At 38.4% G+C, this 25,000-nt stretch overlaps 2 protein-coding genes across 2 annotated transcripts in view; one reads left to right on the top strand and one right to left on the bottom strand.

Moving 5' to 3' along the window:
• Window positions 1-432: 432 nt before the first annotated feature.
• On the top strand, window positions 433-10,442 carry LOC145477977 (4-hydroxybenzoate brominase (decarboxylating)-like). The gene is made up of 3 exons (XM_081455859.1): window positions 433-836; window positions 7,590-8,358; window positions 9,242-10,442. The coding sequence occupies exons 2-3, from the start codon at window positions 7,605-7,607 to the stop codon at window positions 10,180-10,182; spliced, it is 1,695 nt and encodes a 564-aa protein (XP_081311985.1). The 5' UTR covers window positions 433-836; window positions 7,590-7,604; the 3' UTR covers window positions 10,183-10,442.
• A 146-nt stretch (window positions 10,443-10,588) lies between these two features.
• LOC145477976 (kinesin-like protein KIF11) overlaps window positions 10,589-25,000 on the bottom strand; it is a 24,881-nt gene continuing 10,469 nt past the window's right edge. The window contains exons 11-27 of the mRNA XM_081455858.1: window positions 24,007-24,102; window positions 23,319-23,407; window positions 22,287-22,792; window positions 21,639-21,748; window positions 21,160-21,222; window positions 19,769-19,897; window positions 19,478-19,576; window positions 18,553-18,621; window positions 17,560-17,652; window positions 17,288-17,349; window positions 16,792-16,891; window positions 16,387-16,470; window positions 15,907-16,002; window positions 15,577-15,799; window positions 14,945-15,078; window positions 12,646-12,828; window positions 10,589-12,340 (exon numbers count right to left, since the gene is read on the bottom strand). Of these exons, the coding sequence (XP_081311984.1) occupies window positions 12,149-12,340; window positions 12,646-12,828; window positions 14,945-15,078; window positions 15,577-15,799; window positions 15,907-16,002; window positions 16,387-16,470; window positions 16,792-16,891; window positions 17,288-17,349; window positions 17,560-17,652; window positions 18,553-18,621; window positions 19,478-19,576; window positions 19,769-19,897; window positions 21,160-21,222; window positions 21,639-21,748; window positions 22,287-22,792; window positions 23,319-23,407; window positions 24,007-24,102 (2,328 nt within the window). The 3' untranslated portion in view covers window positions 10,589-12,148. The remainder of the gene's footprint in view (window positions 12,341-12,645; window positions 12,829-14,944; window positions 15,079-15,576; window positions 15,800-15,906; window positions 16,003-16,386; window positions 16,471-16,791; window positions 16,892-17,287; window positions 17,350-17,559; window positions 17,653-18,552; window positions 18,622-19,477; window positions 19,577-19,768; window positions 19,898-21,159; window positions 21,223-21,638; window positions 21,749-22,286; window positions 22,793-23,318; window positions 23,408-24,006; window positions 24,103-25,000) is intronic.

The raw sequence follows: 25,000 nt of genomic DNA, 5'->3' as shown, positions 1-25,000 counted from the left end.
CAAAACCTACCCACTCAAAGCAAAGGAAAGAAAGCTATTCGTAAATCTCTCGGATGTTGTGATTCGCCTACAGATAACTGGCTACCGGAATTAGACAAAAATGATATGTTTTCTAGTTCTCTGCAAAGCTCTACCTATATGGGATAACCTAGCAAGACTTCCATGTAACCTCCTACATTTATTATGCATGCAGGTCTTTTGCTCACCTAAACAATAGCCGAATGTTTTCCGCACCAACTAGGTCACTACGAGAAAATGTAACCAATGACGCGTACTCTTCTAGCACCTGGTAGGTTTTCAAGCAAACGGTGAGAAAATAAAGGACACTATCATTGCTTGTTAATCACCTGTCAAAAATGCGATGTACCTTTTCGCGCGGCGAGAAACTTCTCCACACAGGTGAAAAAATAAATTGTAATGTCAATTCTTTGGAATGTTAACGAGTTTTAAGAGAAGTAACATTACTTTAATAAGTACTAAAATTAAAATGAGCCTCATAGTAAGAGAGACTTGTAATCGAGAGGTACGCGAAGGGAAACGCTAGGGCTTGAGGCATAAACGGGGGAATACAAGGAGCCTGGATGATTTATAGATGAAAGAGAGAGAAGATCGGAGAAGGGGGTAGTAAGTAGTTATTATCAATGTATATATTTTAAACTGCCTTATGGAATTGGCATAATTAAACATTCTGCATGCATAATAAATGTTAAGCTTATATAGCTATTTGATTTGTTTGCATAGTATCACTTGAAGTTTGAGTCACCGGAATCAATCTAACCGCTTTCTTTCCTCTGAGACGGGCGTGTTTCATGTAGTCTGGCTAACGTCATTCAAAGGTAAGATACGGGTTTTGTCTCGACCTCCTGTCTAAATATTTGGTAATAACTGAAAGTAAAGTGCAAAATATCACAAGAGAGTTAAAGCATCCTTTAAGGTTTGAGTTTGCTCGAATTAGTGAATGGAATCTATCGTTTATTAAAACACAAAACAGAAAACGAAATGGGTTAAACTTTAGAAAACGGGAAGTGCCAGCAACCACTAATGTTCTTCTAAGTTTTAGGTGTAAAACGAAGATTTTAATTTCGGAGATATGCTTCGGCAGGAAAATTCTGCATTGTTCAGTTACAGGTCATACAATCTTGAATATAAATAACTAGTTACGTGTACAAATAATAGAAGGAAGCGTGCGGATTACAAAGATGGGCTCAAATTGTTGTAGTTACTGTTCAAAGGAAGGATTCTCTAACAGAATATACAAAGCTTGTCTTTAACTCCGTCCATATTACACACCAGGAATTTGAAAACGGAGGTTTCACTCTGAAAACGCATCAAATGTTTTCCGTCCACACGACGCCGGAGGAATTTAAAAACGCATTCACCGGTCATTTTGGATTTGAGTTTGAGGAAAATCACATGATAAACGTGACTACATCATTTTCGACGAGCCCCGTTTTCAAAATGTCGAACGTCCTCCGGTTCAAAGTAGTGTGGGCTGGACCTAAACAATTGTCCGATAAATAGATTTCGCAGCTGGAAAGGGCTATAAAAATTACAACTGATCAGCTGGTTTTCGTGCCCAGAGTACATGGAAAAGGAAATAATTGATGCGTACTTGGAACAATCCTTTCAAAAAGTGTCATAATTACGGACATTTCTACAATTGTGTGGCTGCTTTCACAACAGACCGTGAAACCGTTTTTCCAAAGCAAACATTCGGTTTGTCATGAAGTATCCAACACATTCCAGCGATATGGTTAAAGCTACTAAATGAACAGTTTCTATAAATTCATCGTATCTTTCAATTTTATAACCTAAGGATTCAGGTTATTAGAAATTAGGAGCTACTTTGCATTTAAAAGACTGCAAAAAAGTGCAAAATTTTTCTAGTTGGAATTCATCTCGTTGGAGACCGGTTAAAACCGATTAAATGAACAAATAAATATATAAATAAATAAATAAATAAATTCTTATAGGTAAAGGTTTTTTAAGACAATTTGAAGGAAAAACTAACGGTAAAGGAGCGCGACGTTTCGACCGAACTTCGGTCATTATCAAGCTTAAAAGGGAAGATAAAAATTATGCGTAAGTATAATTATAAAACAAAGAAGTAAAAGTATGTAAATTTCATGTGAAACATTCTTATGTGCCCAAGGATCTTACCAAGAATTTTACCATCTTAAAAAAGTGCAAGAACAAGTTTGACTGTCTCATTTATGAAACGTTTTTTATTAATGAACTGAGACCAAGTCTCGATGTACAGTCAGACTCAATTCGTGCGAAAGTCTTGAATCATTTTTAACTATTTTATTCTTGCATGCTTTTTATTGTCTTTAACACCGTTTTTTTACATTTTCATACTTTACATACTTTTACTTCTTTGTTTTATATTTATACTTATGCATAATTTTTATCTTCACTTTTAAACTTGATAATGATAAAAGTTCGGTCGAAACGTCGCGCGCTTTTACCGTTAGTTTTACTTCAAATAAAATAAATAATTACACAAACAAGATATAAAACAAATAAAATTGAATAATTAAATAATTCGTACAGCTCCAATATCAGACCTTTTCCTCTGATATTTGGTGAAAAGTATCCTTATGTGACAAGCCCTGTAATTTAACAAATATTTTTTCTAGCTCGAGTATTTGAGCTATAGATCTGAAATTATGCAGACATCATCTCTGTATCACTGGCCCTAAAACTGTTTATTTTTGGGGAGCGATTTAATTTTTTATAGCTGAGTAATTCGCAGTGAACGTTCCCATTCATTCTCTGTTATAGTATTCTCATACATGCTCTATAATTTAACAAAAACAAACATCAAGCCAAGGCATACTGTCATTTATGTCGATAAATTGACCTATTGTATTCAAGGCACATATTTGTCGATCCGATGGTGGTCTGTCATGTGACATAACAGCCAATCATGTTAAAGAGTGTTATCTATCCGCCAGTATAAAACACTGGTCACATTTTCAATTTTTACCTGTTGCTCTCACCATCACAGCGAGTATATCTCTTGGCGAAAACATTTTTTCAGGCAAGTTGCAGAGATATTTTGGATTACATTAGAATGAGTCTCCCTCTAATTTCATTCATTAGACGTTTAGACAACTTCGTTGCCGCAAACCCTAACCTTAACCACCAATTCTTGTTAAATAATGTTGCCACATTTACATGGCGTGGTGTTGGGGGAAGAACTGTGGCTAAGACGTTGCAATACGACCTCCCCGGCCCCGTGGTCGCGTCATTCGCTCCAGAGATTTTTTTACAGCTGGGAACCAATGATCTCTCTCGTCTCGAAACTTTAGTTGTGGGTTCTTCTATCGAGGAGCTTGTTACCATTCTGCACAACACGTACAACGTTAAGCTTATTTATGTCTGCCAAACCCTTCTGGGATCCGATCCTGTATTCAACACGCGTGTGCGCGCGTTTAACAAAAATGTTAAAACGTTCCTCGAAGCCCTCCCTTATGTCTTTTTCTGGAAACATAGAGGCTTTTGGAATGCATCCCAGAGGTTTCTCGCGCGTGATGGTGTCCACCTCAATAGGCAGGGGCAATATGAGTTTTTTCGTAGCCTCAGAGGGGCCGTTTTAAAGTCATTACGCATTTGTTCGATTGTCGACCATTAGGCCGAACTATGCTGTTTGACGCTAATTCAAGCCATTTACTTTTGATATATGTACAGTGTACACTTTACACCAAGCCGTGTTTTGTCGCCTCGTGATTCAGCTATTTTTGCTGGTTTCATTTGCCGCATACCTTTTCAATGCTGTTTCCGTTGGCTTGATCTTGTGCTTGGCTTATCATTTGGCCACCTGTGTGCACAGTACATCAATGTGCCTGTGTTATACGGTACGCACAGTACATAAGCGTGCCTTTGTTTTATGCGGTACGCACAGTACATAAGTGTGCATTCGTTTTATATGGCATGCACAGTACATAGGTGCGCATTTGTTCTATACCGGCTTTGGTTATTGTTTTTGCTTGCAGTTTACCGCATGAGTGTACAATCCATTTTGATCGTGTCCAATGCACTCGGTATTACTGTCAATGCATATATATTTATTCGTGGAAATGGGCTTTTATGACTGTTATTTATCTCACTTGTCACAATTTACAGCAAAGGCGTTGTCTTGGTCTGATAACAGCCTTATTTAATCTTTTTTCATATACCGCAACTATTTGGCGGTTACTTTAATCTGGTACCTCTGAGGGTGTCTATTTAGTTATATATTTTTTCCCGTCCATGTAATTTTCTTAAAGTGCCACTGAAACGAAATTTTTGTATGTGAGATTTTTGCTTAGTAATAAAGTTTCAACCTTACTTGGAAACGCGGCAATTTTTTTTTTCGCATACGGTAAGCGAAAACTACTTTTTCAGCCGTTCGAAGTTGGCTGGTTAAGCCCAAAATTGGCGGCCATTTTGGCGCGGCCAAAACAGCCTAGTGACGTCACTGGTTGTATTACTCTCATGCCGCGCTGAAAATTTAGAGTGATTATGGGAGAAGAGATCACTGTTCGAAGCCCCCCCAAAAAACATCTTAAGGACATCTCAGAGCTGTAAAGCAGATAATAACAGTAGCCTTAGACATGAAGAGGTCGAGAGTCGATCCTGGGGCTTTCCAGTCTATTTAATTGGATATTTGCAGGATATTTTATGTAAGCAAGCAAACGAGTGGGAGTTCTTAAATCGCAAAATGATCGGGACTTTTGGTGAAATGGCCAGCACTCAATTAAACAATATCTACACTCATAAAGTAAAAAAGACATGAAAACAAGAGAAAGCGGCTTGTGAAAATATTATCCGGACTGCTGCTGCACGAATAGGAGCAACAACGCTTCGAGTTTTCGAGTCGCTTCGCTTGGAGGAAACCGGACGCTTTGTGAGTTTCACAGCGGACGAGATTGTGCCACAGTGACCTTTAGTCTAGTTGCATCTGCTACATCCTACAAGTTATCACGACAGCAACAATTTAAGAAACCCTCTTCTTTTATATGAGGGAGCGAATTTAAACTATAAGGTAAACTAAGCTGCCATGACCGTACAGGTATGTTTTCAGGAAACGAGAGAAAGCGTGACAATGTCGGCGGCGAAAGTCATATATGCAAATTGGCCGTTCAAATTCTGTTTAATACGTGACCTTCGAAAGGAGTGTAAACTAGTGACGTTTTAACGAATTGTTTTGAACTTGGATACTATTAAATGAAGATCATAGACATAAGTATGTGCTAAAGAACTCAAAGTAATCCATCGGCCGTGAAATATTGCAATTGGGAGATACGTGTAAAAGAGAAGCGAAATTCCCGCTTTGTTTACACTGATACGTATGCGGCGATAAAGCAAACCCTGCCGCGGATCACAATTTTTCAAAGATACATTTTGTCTACCACAAGAACTCTCACTTATTAGTATCATAAAAAGATGCCCTCTGTGTGCAAAGAAGTACTCGACTCAAAGCTTGTGGACCGTTAATAACTTCGTGATTGTGCGGATGGCTGAGCGCTTACGGCTTTTAATGCAGTAAAGTTGCCGAGGATATATTCGAACCTTGTTAACAGACCTTAAATAACCGTGAGAATCCAAATTTCAGAACCAGGCTGAAAACAGACGACGAAATATCGTGTTTAGGCTTCAGGACGTGATATAAAAGTTGCCACACTCGTCTTCGAAATCTCCAATCGAGTACTCAAGATGTTCGAAAAGTATACTGAGCTGTTCTAATCTGTAGCATATATTTTGGTGAATCTACACTCTCTGACGCCCTCCAACGTTTATGATGTGTATTTCCTGTCAAGGCTGGACACAAATTAAAAGGTAGAAAACTAGTAGGTATTGACAGTATGAAAAATAGACTTGAATAAATCAAGTGAAAACAAGAGATAATCTATAGCGCTCCTTGCGTTAATACAACCAGTGACGTCACAAGGTCCTTAAACTCGGTTCCAGAGCCCGGACACAGTTTTGCTCCAAAAAGTCGATTTCAACAGCTAAAAAAACCACTTTCCGTTAGGATTTGACAGAAATAAAGTTCACCATTACTTTAAGCACGTTTGAAACTATAGATTGGGATAATAAAACAGAATACGAAAATTTCGTTTCAGTGGCACTTTAAGTTCATTTTACCTTGTATGCGGTTAACGCTGTCATCTAACATCCGTTATTGTAAATTTCATTTCTTCTCACTTAATCATGCCGCCTAAGAAGCGTACTGCTGAACTAAAGTGGATTGGTGCTGATTACACCATCATCAGATGGTGCACTACAGTAAGTAAAGTCATTCGAGGAATTCACATTCGCTGAAATTTGTGTTTGTCTAGCGCCGTATCCTAATTGCTGACAAGTTACTTCTCTAAACAAGAAATCTGTGTTATAAAGAAAATATAATGTATTTACAAGAAACTTATTCTATGCAGACAGTTAGAAGCGGAGTCGCTCCAACCGCCCAGTTGAGTGAATTCGTAAACCTACCGACCACGGACGGACTGATGATCTCTGAATGTATTACTTCTGCTAGCTAAAGAAGGATGTCTGTGATATGCATGAATTTTGCTAAGATCAAACACGCTCTCTCCGTCAACTTTGTGATGACGCGTACACAGCTGTCTAATTAGACTCTCAGCGCAAATTGTGTTAGCTGAATGAAAAAAAAAAAATGAAAACTAAGAAAACTGAGATGTTACGAATAAGTAAGAAAACAAAGAGCGGATAACTTTGTGATCGCTGTGATCGCAGTTAGTTCGCAAAGAATAGCTCCTGTAATTGAAAATCCTATTTTAAGGTTCGACCTGCCCCTTTTTTGCCAATAAAAGAGCCCGAGGGATCTTTCTGTGTTGAAATTGTAACTTAAGCCTGATACGTAGTTTTAAGTGGAAATTCGATAGATATACTACATCCACACGTTTTATTTCTGCCGGAGTAATTTTTTTTAGGTAAATTTATTTTCTAAAGCAATTTCAAGTCGGTGAGTGAAATCATTACCAACTTTAAGTACATTGATTACATGATAATAGATTTTTTCCAAGCTTTTATATTCGGACAATCAGTATGCGACAAGAAAGCAGAAGTGTGGCTCAACCCAAGTCAATTTTCGAAACATTTTTCTTTCGAAACATTGCTGTTTCCGCAAAACGCACATGTAATGTAATTTGAAGTAATGTAATATTTTAATTGAAGCAAATCTTAGGAAAAGTCAGGAAATGCTTTGTGTGACTTTCGACACACTGTTGGTTGCGTTGTCTTCTCTGATCCTTTCGAATTTCATCAATTTCGACGTTTCGACGTTGGTGAGTTTATAGAATATCTTACTCTCCGAATCTGATTACAGACTTCGTATAAATAACTATAGATTAACATTATCTCCGAACCACTAGCTTGTGAGAAGCTTTTGTTTATTATCTTGTGTTGTAGTCACCTATTTGACTCATTTAAATGGAATTGAAAGCCTTCCATTCGTAGTCTTTTGAGGACTGATACCCGCGAAATGGTTTTATATAGTAAACCATTGGATATTAAGTGAGAACTTGGTTTGAATGCTCAGAGGTTTAAACTTAAATATTTTGATTGTTCCTTTTCCTTTCTAGAAGAGTCATCCCAACATGGCAGGTTCAAAGGCTGTTTTTAGAGAGGTTATTGTGATAGGCAGCGGTTGGTCGGGTCTGTTGGCTTGTAAATGCATGTTAGAGGAAGGATTAACTGTTGTGGTGCTGGAAAAACGCTCTGATGTGGGAGGCCTGTGGTGCTATTCAGAGGATCCTGAAATCATAACCGTTATGCAGACCACCAAGGCGACTTCCTCCTCCTCTGTAACAGAAATGTCCGACTTTCCCATGCCAGAAGAGATCGGCCAATTTCCAAAACACGATGATGTGCTAGCGTATCTGAAGTCCTACTGCGACACTTTCAATTTGTGGTCGCACATACGTCTCGATCATTGTGTTATGGAAGTTACGAAGAAGGACCAATTCTGGCGAGTCAGCTGCGAAAATGGCCGACAGTTTACGAGCAAGTTTTTGATCATCTGCACAGGAAGCGTGCAGAAGCCGAATCGTGATCTGGAACGCTCGATACTTCGAGACTTTGTTGGAGAAGTTCGCCACAGTTCCGAACTTAAATCGTTTGTTCCGGAGCACGCAAATAAGCGAGTCATGTTAATAGGCGGCGGTGAAACGGCCAGTGACGTCGTCGAGGAATGGTGTGATCATGTGTCGCGCCTTATATGGTGTATACCACGTGGAATGCATTTTTTCAGGAAGTTTGCTAAGATCCTTCCTAATCGCCGCCCTCAAGCCTTGGATAAAGCCTCCTCAAGAGTTATGAAGTTCATTGCTCCTTATACAAAGAGCAAACCAGGTTTGTGAAGAGCAAGTAAAGTGTTTTATTGATAACTAATCTGTTTTGTTGGTTTAAACATCAACTTTAGACAAAAATTCCAACAATTTGCCAAGTTCAATCAGGAATATAAAAGAATAGTTGAAATTCAGTCTTTGTTTTATTTGCAATTGAACAGAAAGAACGTTTTAATTTTCACACCAACTGCTTCCTGTCAGAAGAGTTAGGTCAAACTGTTGCTACTTTTGTACAGTTTGACATAATTTTTGCATTAAAAATCTCGCGGTAATGCTGGTTACAAAACTGCCACTTTCAAATGGTCTCAGATATTGCCTGGAGTCCTCAATTTGTGTGAGTGAGTGAGTGAGAACTTTATTAAAGTGTCAAAAACCTTATAGCCTGGAAATAATACACCATACTAATTAGGGGACACTACTAAAAAACTATACTAATACTAATATTAATACAATAAAAAAATAAATGACTTGAAGGGCATTATGTAAAGCATAGGATGCAGTCCTTACAGCCGGTGTCTATTAAGCGAGTTATATCCCTTTTGCGAATATAGTTTGTAAAAGCCTACAGTGTCTTGGCTGATCTGTCAGGCATAGACAGTTTGCCCCATAATTTGGGTCCTAAATAACGCAGAGAGTGCTTCCCATAAGTAACAGTGTTGTATCTAGGAGTAGAAAAATCTGATTGTCTCAGGTTGTATGCAGAAATATGCTCGTTAAAAATGTTACAGATGCTATTAGGACATAGTCTATTGTGTCAAACAAACAAGCAAACAAATAAACAAACGAGTGAATGAACAAGCAAAAGAAAAACGAATGAAGGAAAAAAGGTATAACGAACAGCAAACAAAACAAAGCAAGGATTTTGACCCATTCATGTTTTTTTCTAGGCTTGTCTTGGATTTGTAATTGGACCACAAGCGGTTCCCTCCTTGCCTATCAAGGGCATGGTATTGCTGAGTGGAAAAATGACGCCCAATTTTTCCGCTTCTTCGTCAACAAAAATGGTCACGTACTCGATAAAGTCGACTACCAACGCTGTATTCCCAAGGGAGCTATCCAAAGTATCGAAGGCAAGAAAATCATTTTCTGTGATGGCACTGAAGAGATTGTAGACGTCATTATCCAGTGTACAGGCTACAAAACAGAGTTTCCAATCCTTCCGGTAGAATTTCAGGCCGTGCCTTTAACCCATAATTATAAGTACATCTTCAATGTTGAAGATCCAACGTTAGCATTCATCGGTTACGTTCGGCCAGTGGTCGGCTCGATCGCGGCAATAGCCGAGATTCAATCACGATTCGTCGGGAAAGTGTTCTCGGGAAAATGTCACCTCCCACCGAAAGACCGACGTTACGAAGTAACTAAGCAGGATAAAGATTTCTGGGACAACTACTTCAAGGAATCCTCCCGACAATTGGGCACACTGGTGGAAGCATACACCTATGGTGACGATATCGGGAGCCTTTGTGGAATTAAGCCAGACTACTGGAGCCTGTTTTGGAGAAACCCTCGAGGATGGCTGTTGGCTGTATTCGCACCGTACGATGGATGTTCGTTCCGACTAAATGAGCCAGAGAATGAGGCACGTGCTCTACAACACTTGAGGGTACAGATGAGCGACACGCTGGGTCCCGCACACTTGGTACTGATTGCCTTTCTGCGTCTCACTTGGTTCGACTTTTGGCTCAAGCTTCTCGGCGAGATCAAGTACAAGATTCAATGTGCCGGCTGGTGGAAGAAGATCAAGGATTGTCGACTTGTCAGGGCGTTAGATTGGTGCTGGCAGACTCCCAAACGTTGGTTATTTGACAGTCAAACAAGAGCTTAACCATCGCTATACAAGAATAATAGCAGTGTTGAGGGTCTTATCTGTCGATATAACTGGGGAGTAATTGGACTTATGAAGTACAGGCTATGTGTATTGTGGTTTTTATTAGATAATTAAGATATTTAGCTTAATTTACCCGGGTTGGTATTTAAACTTGGATTACATTTATGTCCAAGCAAAAGGTTTCATTCACTTGAATTTAGGGTATTGGGACTTTTGGGATATTTACATCGCAGAGTTAATTTCTTTATTCCAACGTTTATACATACATTTTGGTTGCAAGTTTCGTCAGACGTCAAAAGACTATCCAAATTCAATATAGCTGCTAACAGCTCTCTCTCCTCCGCAGGAGATTCCTTCCATTTGCAAACAAGAACACTTGCATGTTATTACAGCGTGAGATTACAAAGCGGGTAATATAAAGCGCATACGGGAAGACTTTTTCATCATTCAAGCTCTCCCTGTGAGAATATTTACTCAGGATCCTCTGAAGAGAGGACGTATGAGGTTGACAAATTTCCAGATTCCTCATATTCAGATTCAAAATGAGTCTAAGTAACATGCCTTGAACGGAGGGTTGTTTTGGTATTACATTCAGTAGAGTAGGAAAGAGATTAAAATGTAAAAAGAACGAAAGCGGGAGCACTTTATCGTCTAGTTCAAAGTTCATCCAGAAATAGTGCATGGTGGGTGGCCTTGTGGTTTGCGCGCCGGAGTCCGGATCGTGCCCTGGCCCCGGTCACTGAGGTCTGCTTTTGGGCAAGATACTGTACATTGTACTCTCACAATGCCTCTCTCCACCCAGGTGTATAAATGGGTACCGGCGGCTCTAATGCTGGGAGTAATCCTGCGATGGACGCGACCCACCCGGGGAGAAATACATGGAAACTGAGATAAGCTGCGGCTGTATGGACCACTAGGTCCTACGCAGACTTATCGTTTACCTTTAAATTTCTTCCAACTAAAGTCGGTAAATAAAAAACGCCATGAAGTCAAATATACTTGTATTTACTAATGTTGTTCTAAGGAGTGATTTGACATCAGGAGCAAGGTTTGTTCAGTTATGTACATAAATCAAACATTTCAAGCTTTCTGTTTGATCATTGTTGATCTTTACAATATCTAAAGCAGTAGTTTCGCAGTCGGAAATATCTTGAAATGCACACAGTATTTAGGTTCGTCTTATATTACAGTGAGGTTATAAGAAAAAATGGCCCTGAGAAAAACCAGTAAAAGAACAGCAAAACTCTCCAATTCATTTCTTTGATGGAAAATGTTACAGAAAGATAGATTTCCACATAATCAATACAGTGAGGTGATATGCTTCTGATACAGTTTATACAGAACTACAAATTTGCGTTATAGCAACTATAAATGCTTCCTGTCTCAAATATGAATCAACAATCATTGAGAATTCTATTCACTTAGAGGCTTCTAAGCTATTACAAGAGTAAGCTGCCAGTCAGATGTTTAATGTTACAGCTGATCAATTATACATATATGAATGAAGCTTAAGAAATACTCGTGGAGTTTACGTTTTTTCGCTTCCGTCCTCGCGACTTCGATGTCGCTGGCCGTACAAATAAAAACCCAAAACAATAGAACCCCGACTTTTTTTGTACATCCCGATTATTCGAAGCAATGTTTTAATTCCTTGGCAAACCTATGCGTGCCGGTTCACCTGAAAACAGCTAAACCGAAATTGGTGTATGATTTTACAGTATTTTTGTAGAATAAAATGCTGGGTTTTTTACTTCTTTTTGAGCTTATGTACTTTGGAAGAGAAATGGTCAGTTGAAATATAACGACTCAGTTACACAAAACCCCCAACAGAGAAAAGAGCCTCAAGCGTCATTAATAAACATTTTCTACACCATAAGAACATAAACAATACAACGTTGCTGTTTTCCTGATATATACATTTCGTTTTCCTGTCTAACTTCACAAAATAATAACCATTGTTATTTTACTGAGTGTTCATTGATCTCAGAGGACGTTTAACACGATCCACCGGAGTCTTGAATTTATTCACTGATGGAATTTTGCTTCCCACTCCAGCCAGGTTAGGGATACTTGAGGCTCTGTTTAGAGTCGCCTCTTTGTTCTCCTTATCTGTGGTTGTGTTAGCAGACACGGCTTTATTACGTGCCACAACAGCCTGTTGATCAAAAAGAAGTCAGTGAAACAGCGACCACTCAAATTATTTGGCGATATCAGCTTAAACGTAGTTGTATCTAATCTCGCGAGAGGTCCGTGTTCGTGTACTAGCTGGGACCATAGTGTTTAGTTTTTTGGCAAGAAACTTCACCCTATCTGAATGACTTTGAAGCTTTTAAAAACTTCTGATGACAGACAGTAAAATGTTACCATCCATGCCGAACGAGAGGTGATAAACAAAGCCGAGAGCCCCGTGAAAGGTGCAACCGAACTCACACTTTAAAATGTTTTAAAAACACTGCTTACCTGTGGTTCCACGAACACAGCTTCATCTGTGGCAACAACAACTTCATTTTCGCTATCTTCAAGGCTATCATTGTCAAGCAGATCGCCTTCACTGCTGCGCAATGGATACACACCAGTCTCTGAGCTGACAGTGCTACTTTGACTCAACTCAAACACTGGCACAGATTCGTCACTTGAAACACTCTGTAAGACAATAGAGCAAGTCCCGCATTAGGCTCGACAATGACGTTATATCAGGAGCCATAATCGGGGACGGAGACCGTAAGCGCGCGCCATTTCAAGTATTGGGGTTGTCCCCATGATATGGGACAATAATTCTATTTTTAGAACAAATTGCGCCATCACCTGCGGCACACGCGCGTACATGCTGCGAGGATTTTTGCGGATGTCGCGCGGGGGAAATGGCGTCCGAAATTCCCGAAATGTTTCATGTTTTTGCCCCACAACTTAACGCGTTTACGTCTGTTGGAATTTTGCTTAAGTATTTTCGTCGTAAGTTGCTCCAGTTTGAGTGAAGTAAGACAGTGTCGAACTTAGGTATGTTTCGCTGTAAACTTATATATATCGCTGACCAAGTTGCGTTCCGACTGATGCTTCTTTTACATGAGCTGTACATTACTCCACTTTAAATTTCACATATGTTGAAGATTAACAGCTTTTCCATTACACAGCAAAAAACTAGCTGGATATATTTAGATATAGCAGAGCTTCAGGACTTCATAGTTTCCTAGCTCCTCTTGCCACACGCTTGCGAGGAATTTGTCAGTCTATCGCGACCGAAAAGTAAAACAAAATAATTGCTAGTTTAAGTTTCGCTCGAGTTGTAAACAACGCTTGATGTTTCATCAAGGCTTAATAACTTTACGTCCGTAGATAGTGCTCAGTTTTATTCGTGTAAAAATCCAGTAAATTCTCTGTTGTCGATGAGTGAGAGCGCCCGCCGATGCGTGTTTTGTACAGTCAGTAAACATGACAAATTGTACTTCCGCCGTACTTTCGTGTGAAAGCGTACATCGAACTCAAACAATGGCTCTATAGTTTTTAAATATGTTTAAGATTGATAAATGTTTGAGAACATATAAAAAGCTAAGCTGAAAATATGTGAATAAAGCAGAAACAATCAGCAAAGTTACGATGACGCTTTCTTTAATCAACTTGGAATAACGATTTCGATTTAGATGATCGAGTTATCAAAACTCCTTGTCTATTTTCATTTTCGCAGTGTAAAACTTCACTATGCTTATGTTGACGAAACACACATGATGTTAGTAGCCTTTTTTGCATTCGTGAAATTTGTTGCAGCATCTCAGCACAAAAGATAACGAAAGAAATCTTTGTCAAGATTTGTTGACAACTGAAAACACCGACTCGGACTTGAAAGTGCACGAGCTGCATGCACTATGCAAATTAGCTAATTGTACACGTCAGACTTTCCAAAACAGGTTTTGGTTATGATTAAACATTGTCTGAGAAACTCACAAATTAACTCGATACCAGAGTAGAGAGTTTTCTAGCTATATTCTTAAGCATACGCGTAAGCTTACAACTAGCGTGAGCAGATCTTATTATTCATTCCCAGCGCGAGATTGAAGTCTTGTTTTCGACCCTGAAAAACCCACCTTTTCAGTTAGCTCAGAGCATAAAACTACATATAAGCGCCCTGGTTCGTATTCCCTGCCATCGCTGTGAAAAATACGCAAGAGAATCTCTCAACTCTCACCATTTGATCACGCAACGTGACAACATCCACGCGAGAGCCCCTGACATGTGCGTGAATCCGCGCGGATATATGACGTCAGGATGGCGCAATTTGTTCTAAAAATAGAAAAATTGTCCCATATCATAGGTGCGCGCGAATCCCGAGACTTGCGGTTTCCGTCCCCGATTATGGCTCCTGGTTATACCGAAAAGAAAACAACCCTGTGTGACCCAGGACGCGATAAGGTCACAAAAAAACTCTAAAGCTCCTGCGACGTGCTGTTTGAGTTTATCGAAGACAATTCATTACAATAGCGTTTTCGATACAACCGATTACTCAAAGCAGTGTTACTGAGGAAAACTATAATATCACCACAACAAAGGCGGTTAACAAGAGTCCAACAAGCAGAGCGCTAGGAAAACAAACGCCGTCACTCGCTTCAGCAAATTCCATTTCTCTCCATTATCCGCATCGGGGAAAATACATGTCCCTTTACGATGCAAAATCATGCGAGACGTGACACTTAGTGCAGAAAATCACTTTCTTTAATACAAGAGTAGTTCTGATATAGAATGTTTGTTGTTGGTCAGGTATAAATACCTTGATCGGCTGAGGCTCTGGCGAGAAAGGTGGTGTCACATAACTGGCTTGAAACCTTTGTCTGAGTACGTCAAGCGGCTCTGTTCTTATCAGCGCTGTTGGATAGGCAAATGGGCGCCTCTGGGGGGTGCTACCTGTAAAAAAAAAAAAACTTTTACGTTAAATCAACGTCGAAATTATAATTGCAAGAGAGAGACGTAGGGAAGAGGAAACTTGTTTGGTCCCACGCTCCCAGCCACCCCCCACCTCCTCCGCCCCCTCAAAAAAAAAAAAAAAAAAACCTAAAGATGATTTCCAGTCTGTAGTGCACAATCTCAGCACCCTAATGTTTATAAGCATTATAAATCTCACTCGATGGAATGCGAATCGCTTCGCATCCATAATGGCGGTTGTTTTGAAACTTTGAATTTATTTCATAAAAGTAGTTGCGAAATGTTTACATTTTGTGACGTCTTGCATAAAACAAAACAAAAAACGCAAACAAACTCTCGAGAGTGTGCAGTACGGACTGGAAATCATCTTTAATATCCTCATTGAAAATTCAACAGTTTGAATCAACATGTGTTCCATTTTGTTAAATCAATTCTGAAGAACAAGTAGCAAACGATAATATACTGACAAAAATAACAAACCTGTTGGTAGATCATCTTTTAAATCTTCCAGCAGAAACTGGTTTACTCTGGTATTAACCTGTTCAACAAGTTTGTCCTGGTCACGTGACCATGTGTTCGTCGATTCTGATTGGTCAGACAGGTGACGTTCCTGTGTGGCGGCCATTTCTCCAAGCGAGTGGTCTTGAGAGGCAAGCGCAGTTTTCACACCGGTGAAATGTTGCTCGAGTTGTTCTTCACATACCTGAATGAAAATTAGAGAGTAAACCTATTGCGCCAGTTCATTCTTTTGGAATATGTGGTATTCGTGTGGTTATGAATTCACAGACAGTAGACATGTTATAATGTAACCTTCACTGAACTCTGTTGCTGTCCTGAACAAGACTTGAGAGTTACAAGGTGCTGACTGAATGATTCTTCCAACATGTTCTGCCATTGAACGGCCAGCTGAAAAAAAAAATATTACATTGAAACAAAAACAAACAAACATACATAATATTCTATCCAATCGGTGCCACCCTATCTTCACGTGAATCATCAATGTAAATTGTGCAGCGACAGTGAAAACAACAAACTGTTATTCTTTCCTCTATACACTGTCTGCGAAACAAATTTGAGCCCAAAACAGAATTCCACATAGTCTAGACTTTGAACTTTACACTAGAGTCCTCCCCCATAACCTTTGCCTATCTCTAACCATTCTTACTTTCAACTTAGCTTTCAACTTTGTGAACAGAGGATTCACGTTTGACCATTGGTCTTTTGAATCTCATTTTTTTTTCGCTTTTAGTTACTGGGCCGCCTAAGTTGGAGCACCAATGTGCATCATACCTCGTCAACTTTGTGTGAAGCGTTCATGACATCCTCCTCGACGCCTTTACGAAGATTTGTGGTGTCATGAATTTGTTCGGCAGCCTAGAGAGAAAAATAGAATTCCATTTGAAACAATTTAAAAATCATCTACTTTTTTCAGCTGATGATAATCGTTTCTTTGCCAATCATAGAAAAACTCGTAGAGTTTTTGATTATATTCCGGCAACTCAAACAAGCATTTGTTGAGTTTGTCAAATATCTCGTCTTCAGGGTGCATGATTGATAACAGTAACTTCTCACAACAGTCAGTTGAAACTGTCCACTCAAATGTCATATCAAAAAGGTTCTAAGTTATAGACAATGAGCAATCAATTTCAGCATTTGCAAAAACCGGTACGGTGCAAAGAATTGTCACTCCGTTACCTGTTTGAAACTCTTCTGTGCCTCAGCAGTGTTGTTAACAACGGTTTGTGAGCAGTTATCTGAGAACTGCGAAGCGCAGTTCTTCAGAGAGTCACAATAACTGAAATTAAGAGTAAGTATAAGAGTATAAGAAAGTCTAAGGTAAAAATTTAAGAATTGCAGTCGCATAATAGGTGTACATATAGGACATGAAACGAAAGGAACCTGAACGCAAAATTAAGAAAACAACATCAAATCCAAGGGTTGGTCAGTTTAAGTAGCTTCAAGACATGTTTTCGTATCTGCAACCTATTTTCAGCGTCTTTGAACAACATTTCCAAAGTGGTAAGACAACCATGTTTTCGTTCTTTGGGCTCCAGAATTTAACATGACAGTAGCTTTAAAATTTTAAGAGGAGTAGTTATGTTTGTACATGGTGCATGTGGCAATGTCAAGCATAAAAACTGATCCAGTGTCATTGATCTCATCACATCCTAAAGCCGTATTGTGCTCATACCTTCTAAGATTAGTGTTTGCAGTTTCCGCATTTTGTCTAGCAATGGAAGTCACTTCTGTAACCTTGAAAAAATGGAATTATAGAAATTCAAAACTCTAAGTGGGAAATAAAGAAGAGAGAGTGAAATGTTCTAAAAGAGCCTCAATGATATTCGTAAAATCTCAAAATGCAAACAGAGTGAACCACATTTATCTCGGCCCCAGGAACTTCCCCAAGAAAATGACCAGTTTAAACTGAATTTCAAAGTGTAATACAATGGTGATTGTATCTACCTTGCTAGCATCGTCAGATAGCTTCTCTGTCTGTTTGTCATTCACTTCTTGAAATAATGACATCATCTGCTTGAAGAACGTCTGTTGTAGTTCCTGTCATGAAAAATGAATGTAAAGTATGAAGATTTTTTACCAGTGAATCTCCTAAAGACGAAATTTGCCAGGATGTCACGTCCTTTTCCGAGTAAATTATAACTGCACCCCAAGAACAAAAACTAAACTTAGTTGTATTACAAAGTTTACAGTACTGACTAAATTATTGTTCCGTCTGAGAAGTGCCAGATTTCTCTGTGGATAAGTGAACCATTTTGAGTTCAGTGATTACTGCTGACAAAGGCTATCGAATATGGTGGCTCATCGCTCATTTTCTCTACACTAGCCTTATATTATATGCCAATATCAGCAAAACGAGACCCGCGGTATCAACCCAGTTTCCAATCGAGTGGGAAGAATTGGAGCGGGGTAGGGAGGGATTGGGAAGTATACAAAAAACCCCCACTGTAGTTTGATCTTCCTTCATACAACTGTCATCTTCCTCAATTATGCATACTCTAACTGGTCTAAGAAAGGGCACAGCTCATACAAACGCAACATATAAAATTAAGTTGTCATGGTGGGTTTGGCTCCTCTGTGTCCCTATTATTAAACTGAAGTAATCAAAACTATAACAAAATTCTCGAACGTGATTTGGCTATTAGCAGCCCGATTTGAGCATTAATTGGACAGTACGCGTCATTTTGCGCGCGCTGTTGCCGTGCACTTTGTTGAGTAAACTGCTGTGTTTTTCAGCATTCATAACGACGTTTAATCGTTCAGCGCTCAATCGATAGTTTGTTCGTTTCTCGAATTTTGTCATAGTTTTGATTAATTGGTAACAGGGCTTCGCGTCGTCCAATTCAGTCTGTAATCATACTCATGATTAACAAATCATATGATTACAGACCGAATTGGACTCCACTCAGTCCTATTACCATTATCAATTGCAGTGTTTACCTTCATGAGGATTTTCTGGTTGTTCAAAAGAGAGTCTGTCTTCCTGATTATTTCTCCATAACCTTGAGCCTGCAGGGATGAAAAACATCTCAGTCAAAAGCTGGGACAACATGGCTTGGGTTATCAAGAGGTTTATTGTTAGTGTAGGCCGCTCATTTGCCACCTTTTTTCTGAAGAATCAGATAAATAGCTCCGCAGAGTGGCCATCTGAGATCACGATGATGAAGATGGTGACTTTCATCAGCAGTTGCTGCTTACTTTTCACAACCCTGTATTTATACAACTTAAACCTGAATATTATTGATTTCTGTATGTATGTTCAAAACTTCAGAGATAATTTTCAAGGTGTATCATTCTGGTAAACCTATTCCAAGTAACTCTTGTATATATGTACACACTTCTGATTCACTCTTTGCCTACATTGTGTTACCATGGCCACTAGTTGATTGCATTTCTGTGAAGTCCTGATTTTTTGAGCATCCAAGGGAAACAAAAATTGATTTGAAAACTGGGAAGAACGGAAAATTGAGGGTAAAATTACAGCGTTCGACTGAGGGGGAGAGAAACAACTTTTGGTTCAAGTTAATGGGAGGCTAAAAAAAAATAAAGGATTAGGGAAATTGGGATTTCTCTGAATTTTACAGCAATACTTACAGTAATCCTAGAGAAGGAAAACTAATGTATAAATGAACCAGTAGAAGTATGCATCATTTTTTGCCAATGATTAAATTACCAAACATGTCTTCATTGTGAAATTTTAGATTTCAGTTCAAATTGTGTTGGTCTATTACTATAACAAATGTAAAAAGTGATACTGAACAAAGCAGATAAATTGTTACAAAAACTGGCAAAACAGAATGACATCTTTTGTACAATAATTTAAATTTATAATAGATCAAAGATTAGCTTGTAAACTTCCACTGACTTGTTCCTGTGAGTGTCTTTCAATCATCTCATCCAAACTTTCCAACATGGAATCTTGTCCTTCCACAAAGGTTTTTACCATTGAAGACAACTGACTCATCTTAAAAAAAAAGAAGCAATAAAAACAGTGAGTAAGGGCACACTTAAAATCAAACCTGTTGAAAAATGCATGAAATTTAGGCAGTATCCAAGGAAAGTTCATGCACACTTCAACAATCTGCACCTTTTAGTAAAAAATCTCAAATTTCCTTTGCAGATTTGTTTATTTAAGTAACTGTATATTATGAAATACCTTATCAGTGAAAAATGCCTCAAACTGCTCCTGAAAAACAGCCATAGAATGAAACGAGCTTTCAAGTGCCCTCATCTTGGGCAGAAATTCCTGGTTCATGAGGGTGTGTAACACTGAACAAATGTTATCCTGAAAGAAAAAAAATGTATCATCTCAGCTTGCAACCAGCCAATCACAATCCACAATCAGAACAGTTTTGGAAATTAAATGCCACTTTGCAGAAAATGGACAGAGAGCAACAACAGCGAAACAACAACAAGACTATGACAGATGAATAGTGGTAGTAATATGGAATCACTCAAAACAACAGTGACTTAAGCTAAGAACTACAGCCTTCAGACGCAGTCCAAGCTAAATGGTGACCGATTTCTGAAACAATGAGCACTTATGGTGCAAGCTTAATCATGTCTACACATGTCCTAGACATGCATACACGTAAAGTTAGAACAACTGACTGGTGTATGCAAGTTTACGGGTTTGCTTTGGTTCCTGTTGTAAGTACTTGGACATTACTTCAGGGCAGCTTGTTCATCTCATATTATGACCAAGTTCAGCATGTACCATTATGACGATTTCTTTTCTTTTTTCCAGACATTGACAGACAGAACTAATCCTAGTAGGATGCAAGATGTTTGCCCCATTTGAACCTTAAGGACGTTCACACCAATTGTTTCTGCACACCCTTACTATGCATGCAAATTAGTGCGTGCACTAAGTAATAAAATGAACAATGAAAGGGCAGGTGGCCATTGCTATAGCTTTGCCTGGATTTAACGATCTTGGACGTTTGGAGACCCCTTTTTTTCTTTTGATGGATCATTTTCTCTACCGATTGTCTATGTTTAGCGCAAAAAGAAGAAAATCTATTGATTAGAAGTTTGAATTTTTTGCAAAATGTACCATTGAACTCCGTTATTTTTACCTCTCCTTTCATGTGCGGCGGTTTCAAATGCCTCTTGAAGGGTTAAGTTTTGTGAAAACATTGGCAACATTTGGGATTATTTACGCAACAGACCCACTTCTACAAAATATGACTAAGAACATTTGCCTCCTTTGACTTATCTTTGATATTTTTAACTATAAACCCCTGTAGGCGATGCTGAATTACGTCCGCCAATTTTTCAAAATCAGGGTAGGTTTCCACACGCTTAATCTCTGAAACGAAGTAGGTCACCCCCAATTATTTTTCCATTTCTGACACAGGTAACTCATTATCTGACTGTAGTAAAAATTTAAAAAAATCTATTGACTGGAAAATTTTCATGCGAACGTCCTTAACTATGTAAAAGAACTTCCCCTCTAAGAACATTTAGGGTGCAGATGAAAATCTTAGTTATATCATTGTGTACTGACTGTTATTAAGATATATTTTCTTATCAATGCACACCCACCTTATTTCCTTCAACCATACCAGAGACATCACTGCGCCAGGCGTCACAAGCATCATCTTTTTCCTGAAAAAATGAACAGGAAGTATTAGATCACCAAACAAATTTATTTGTGTGACTACTTGTAACAATAATTTTAACTGCATAAAACTTTTTTATTTATTCCTAGAAAGCATAGTAATGAATCCTGCAATCTGATTGGTTCTTAGCATTGGATTTTTCTATTTCTACCCACAGTCATGGTAACGCTTTTGTGAGCTTTGTTCTTGTCATCGAGCTTCTTCTGGATTGGAGAGAGAGAGTGAGAGTGAGAGAACGAGAGAACGGAAAAAAAGTTATTTACCAGCTTATGGTCAGTCTGTGTGGTGAAAAACTGTGACCTAAGATTTGAAAATGCTCTCCTTGGCCTACAGGCAGCATTTTAATTTTCACTATATGGACCTCCCAGCCAGCAAATGACTATATATACATGTAAGCCATACCTGTTCTCTGGAAGACATTTCTTGTATTTGAGCTACCATACTATTCTTGAAACTTTGCATTTGATCTTGAAGTTCTACAGATTCCTCTGCCTTTTTGGAAACAAGGGTTCCTGTAAATGTATTATTATTAGATCAAGTTAGATCACAAAATAGCTCCTCAGCATGCACGAAAAACTGATAGTGCAGGGTTAGGGTATTTTGCAGTCAGACTAGTCTTGTCTGAGAGGCAAGCTAAGAGTTTTGAGGATATTCCAAATACATAGGTGCAGTAACAGATTGCTTGTAAAACATTTTTAGGGGGCTAGTAAGAATACTTTTTGGGATGGATCATTATCAAAATAACATGTACAAGTAAAAAGTAAAATGCCAAAAATTAGCTTGCCACAGGCATACTTTAATTCATAAAATGTCTTAGAGGCTTTTTTGTGGCTACAAGTCTCCGAGAATACTGTTAAGTAACAGTGAAAAAGTGTAAAAAAAACTCAACATGCTGCATTAACTGGAGTATAAAATAAGAATTTTTTTAGCCTTCATGGGCTTACTATAAGGAGGGTAGATTGCTAGAGGGATCTTTGGGGCAAACTTTCTAGCATGGAAGAGGAAATGAAAACAAATTAACAATCCTATAAAAACTGGTGACTTACTTACCCAAAGTTTTCCTCATTGCATCAAAGAATACAAAGTTTTCTCCCTGAAACTGGTTTAAATTCTGCTTGGCTGTTTTAATCAAGTGCCTGCAGTCCTCTCCAAATGTATCTCGAGCATTCACATTGTGAGCTTCAACATTGTGCTTGCGATCAAGTTTTAAGTGAAGTCCGTCAACATCAGAGATACTATCTTCTACAACATGCAGAAGAGTTGACGCCTGAGAATGCAAATAATTTTCAGTTTTGCTGTGTTCGTCAACAAGGTATTGATTTTGATCTCTCTCTAAAATTGTTGTTCTTAGAGTGTGTTTAGTTTCCTTCAAACTGCAATTGGTCTTCCTCAGTTCAGTGTCCTTTTCTTCGAGCTCCATGCACCTTTCCTCAAGCTCTTGCTGTGTGTCTGTGAAGAGTTCACTTAACTTTCTCATTTCTTCCTGGAGAACAGAGATTTTTGCCTCTCTTTCGGCATTCAGCTCTTGTTGAGACTTGATCTCTTGTTGCATAGCTCTGGATTAAAATAGTGGAAATTAAATTAATAATAAATTAAAGTTATTTATAATTAGATTATAGTGCAGTTAGGAACTTGCTACTTCAGTTAAAATGTGTTAATTGCCTGACATAACCCTTTAATTTATGAAAGTGGTATTTTAAAGAATGAAACTTTAATTAGATCTGGAGGACATGATTTTACATGTAGTAAGAGGTAAATCTTATGGCTGCTCTTTAGTGGATTGAGTGCAGCATGAACCTTACAAAAAAAAGGGACACGCATATATTCTACCAGTATGTACGTACAGTCCTTAATGTTGTACATTACCATACCCAAATTTACAATTACTGTATGTACATGTAGCTAATCAGAAGCTGTGTCTACTTTCCTGATATGCTGTAATATCAAGTCACTGACATGATATGGCTACGAATTTAGAATTTATCAACTGAAATTAAAACTAGTTTTATCATCAAGTGACATGGGGATGCAGCTCTCAGAAGTTACAAGTATTCAAGATTACAGCAAATGTGGTGTACATACAGAAAATTTTCCTCAGCTATATAAATGCCATTCTTTTCTCTTGCTGCCAGAAGATCTTTCTTCAGTTTTTCAATTTCCTCAGTGTATTCCTGAAAGGTAAGATAATGGATATATTAGTAAGCCAGAATGAATGGCCACATGGAAAGGGCTTTTAAAAAGAAGAGATGCTTACAAAATATTACAAAATTCACAAGCTCCTACACAGCAGCAATAGGGGAATCTTTGTTTACAATATTTGCCTCATTACCATAAGCAATACAGTTTCTGATGGAGCTACAAAGAGATTAACACTGAATATTGAAAGGGCACAGCACGATTAACTGTCCCAAGGAATTTGAGCGTGATGTATTGAACAGAATACTTTTTGTGCAACACGGGTTTACAAGCTCAAAATTTTGCAAAGAATGTATGAGGTCATTAGCGCTTTTGCCACACAGAAATTTTGATGTTTTTGAAAGCCAATTTCTCCTTGAATATTACACCCAAAGAGCCAAAAATTTCACCACTTACTAAGTTTCACAAGTTCTTTAAGTTTTTGTAGTAAAATCGTGTCTAGCATGATGCCTTCTATGCGCAAAGTTGTATGTTAATGAGGACAAATGTAAACAAGGACGTCAGCAAAGATTCGCCTACATCACCAACCTTCTTCAAACGTGATAATTATGTGTGAAGAATTGCTTGATCATACCTTGATTAAAGTTCTCTTGGTGAGTTTTTGATTCACTTCTGGCCTGTTAAGGATGTTCTTGGCTCTGTGTGCATAGTCCAATGTGCTGAGGGTTTCCTAGGCCATGAAAGTATAACTTCAAAACATGTATCACTAATATATAATAATGACATTATTAATAAAAGCATTGATTTTTGAAGACTGTACTGTTTCAAGAAGTTGTGGTCATGTGATGTGATATTTCTAGATATGGCCACATGTGTTTACTGCAACAGAAATAGGCCTATTTAGCAACATCTCCAACTTGTTAATATCATTATAATTTAGTTTACTTAGCTCTTGAGTAAGTTAGTTAGCTGAGCTAAGTTAGCTCTACAGAAGGTTGTAAGTCAAACTAAAACTAATTGTTAATTAAAATGGTACTTAAAGTTAAAAAGTGAGCTATGAAAGATGCAAGGGCATTGGGAGCAATCTGCAGGCAAAGTTTAGGCCACCCGTGTACCAAGCCTTTTACTTGTTTATATTTCTTTCTTAACATGCATGCTCAATGCATGACATCATGAGGCATTTTGACATGAGGTGTGTGAGCAGTAAGGATATACAGAAACAATGGGCACAAATGCCCTTAAAGTGGTACTATGATCAAATTTTTCCCCCTTGATTTTTTAGGTGTATTACATAAAATTCCATGAAAGAATGAAAACACCATTTACCATTCGCAAATATCTGCATTAGTTTCGGAGATATTAAAGGTATCATGGTAGGTGGATTGACAATGTTTGGAAATCACGCTCTTACGCTGGCGCTTTGGAAGAAAACCCCATCAACCCATACATTTTCTGAAAGCTTAATAGTTATAGAAAACAATCATATCTTTAAAATTTTCTAAAAAGTTATTGTCGCAGTTAAATTAAAAGAAATACCCAGAAACACTGCTTTGCTAAACTGGTTTGAACCCACGCGTGAACTATCGTAGTGGTGCTATTAACGATGGAAATGTTTTCTCATACATCAC

The sequence above is a fragment of the Orbicella franksi genome, chromosome 2 (genome assembly GCF_964199315.1).
Source record: "Orbicella franksi chromosome 2, jaOrbFran1.1, whole genome shotgun sequence".
In the NCBI taxonomy this organism is placed as follows: domain Eukaryota; kingdom Metazoa; phylum Cnidaria; class Anthozoa; order Scleractinia; family Merulinidae; genus Orbicella; species Orbicella franksi.
This window is presented reverse-complemented; position numbering and strand designations above follow the sequence as displayed.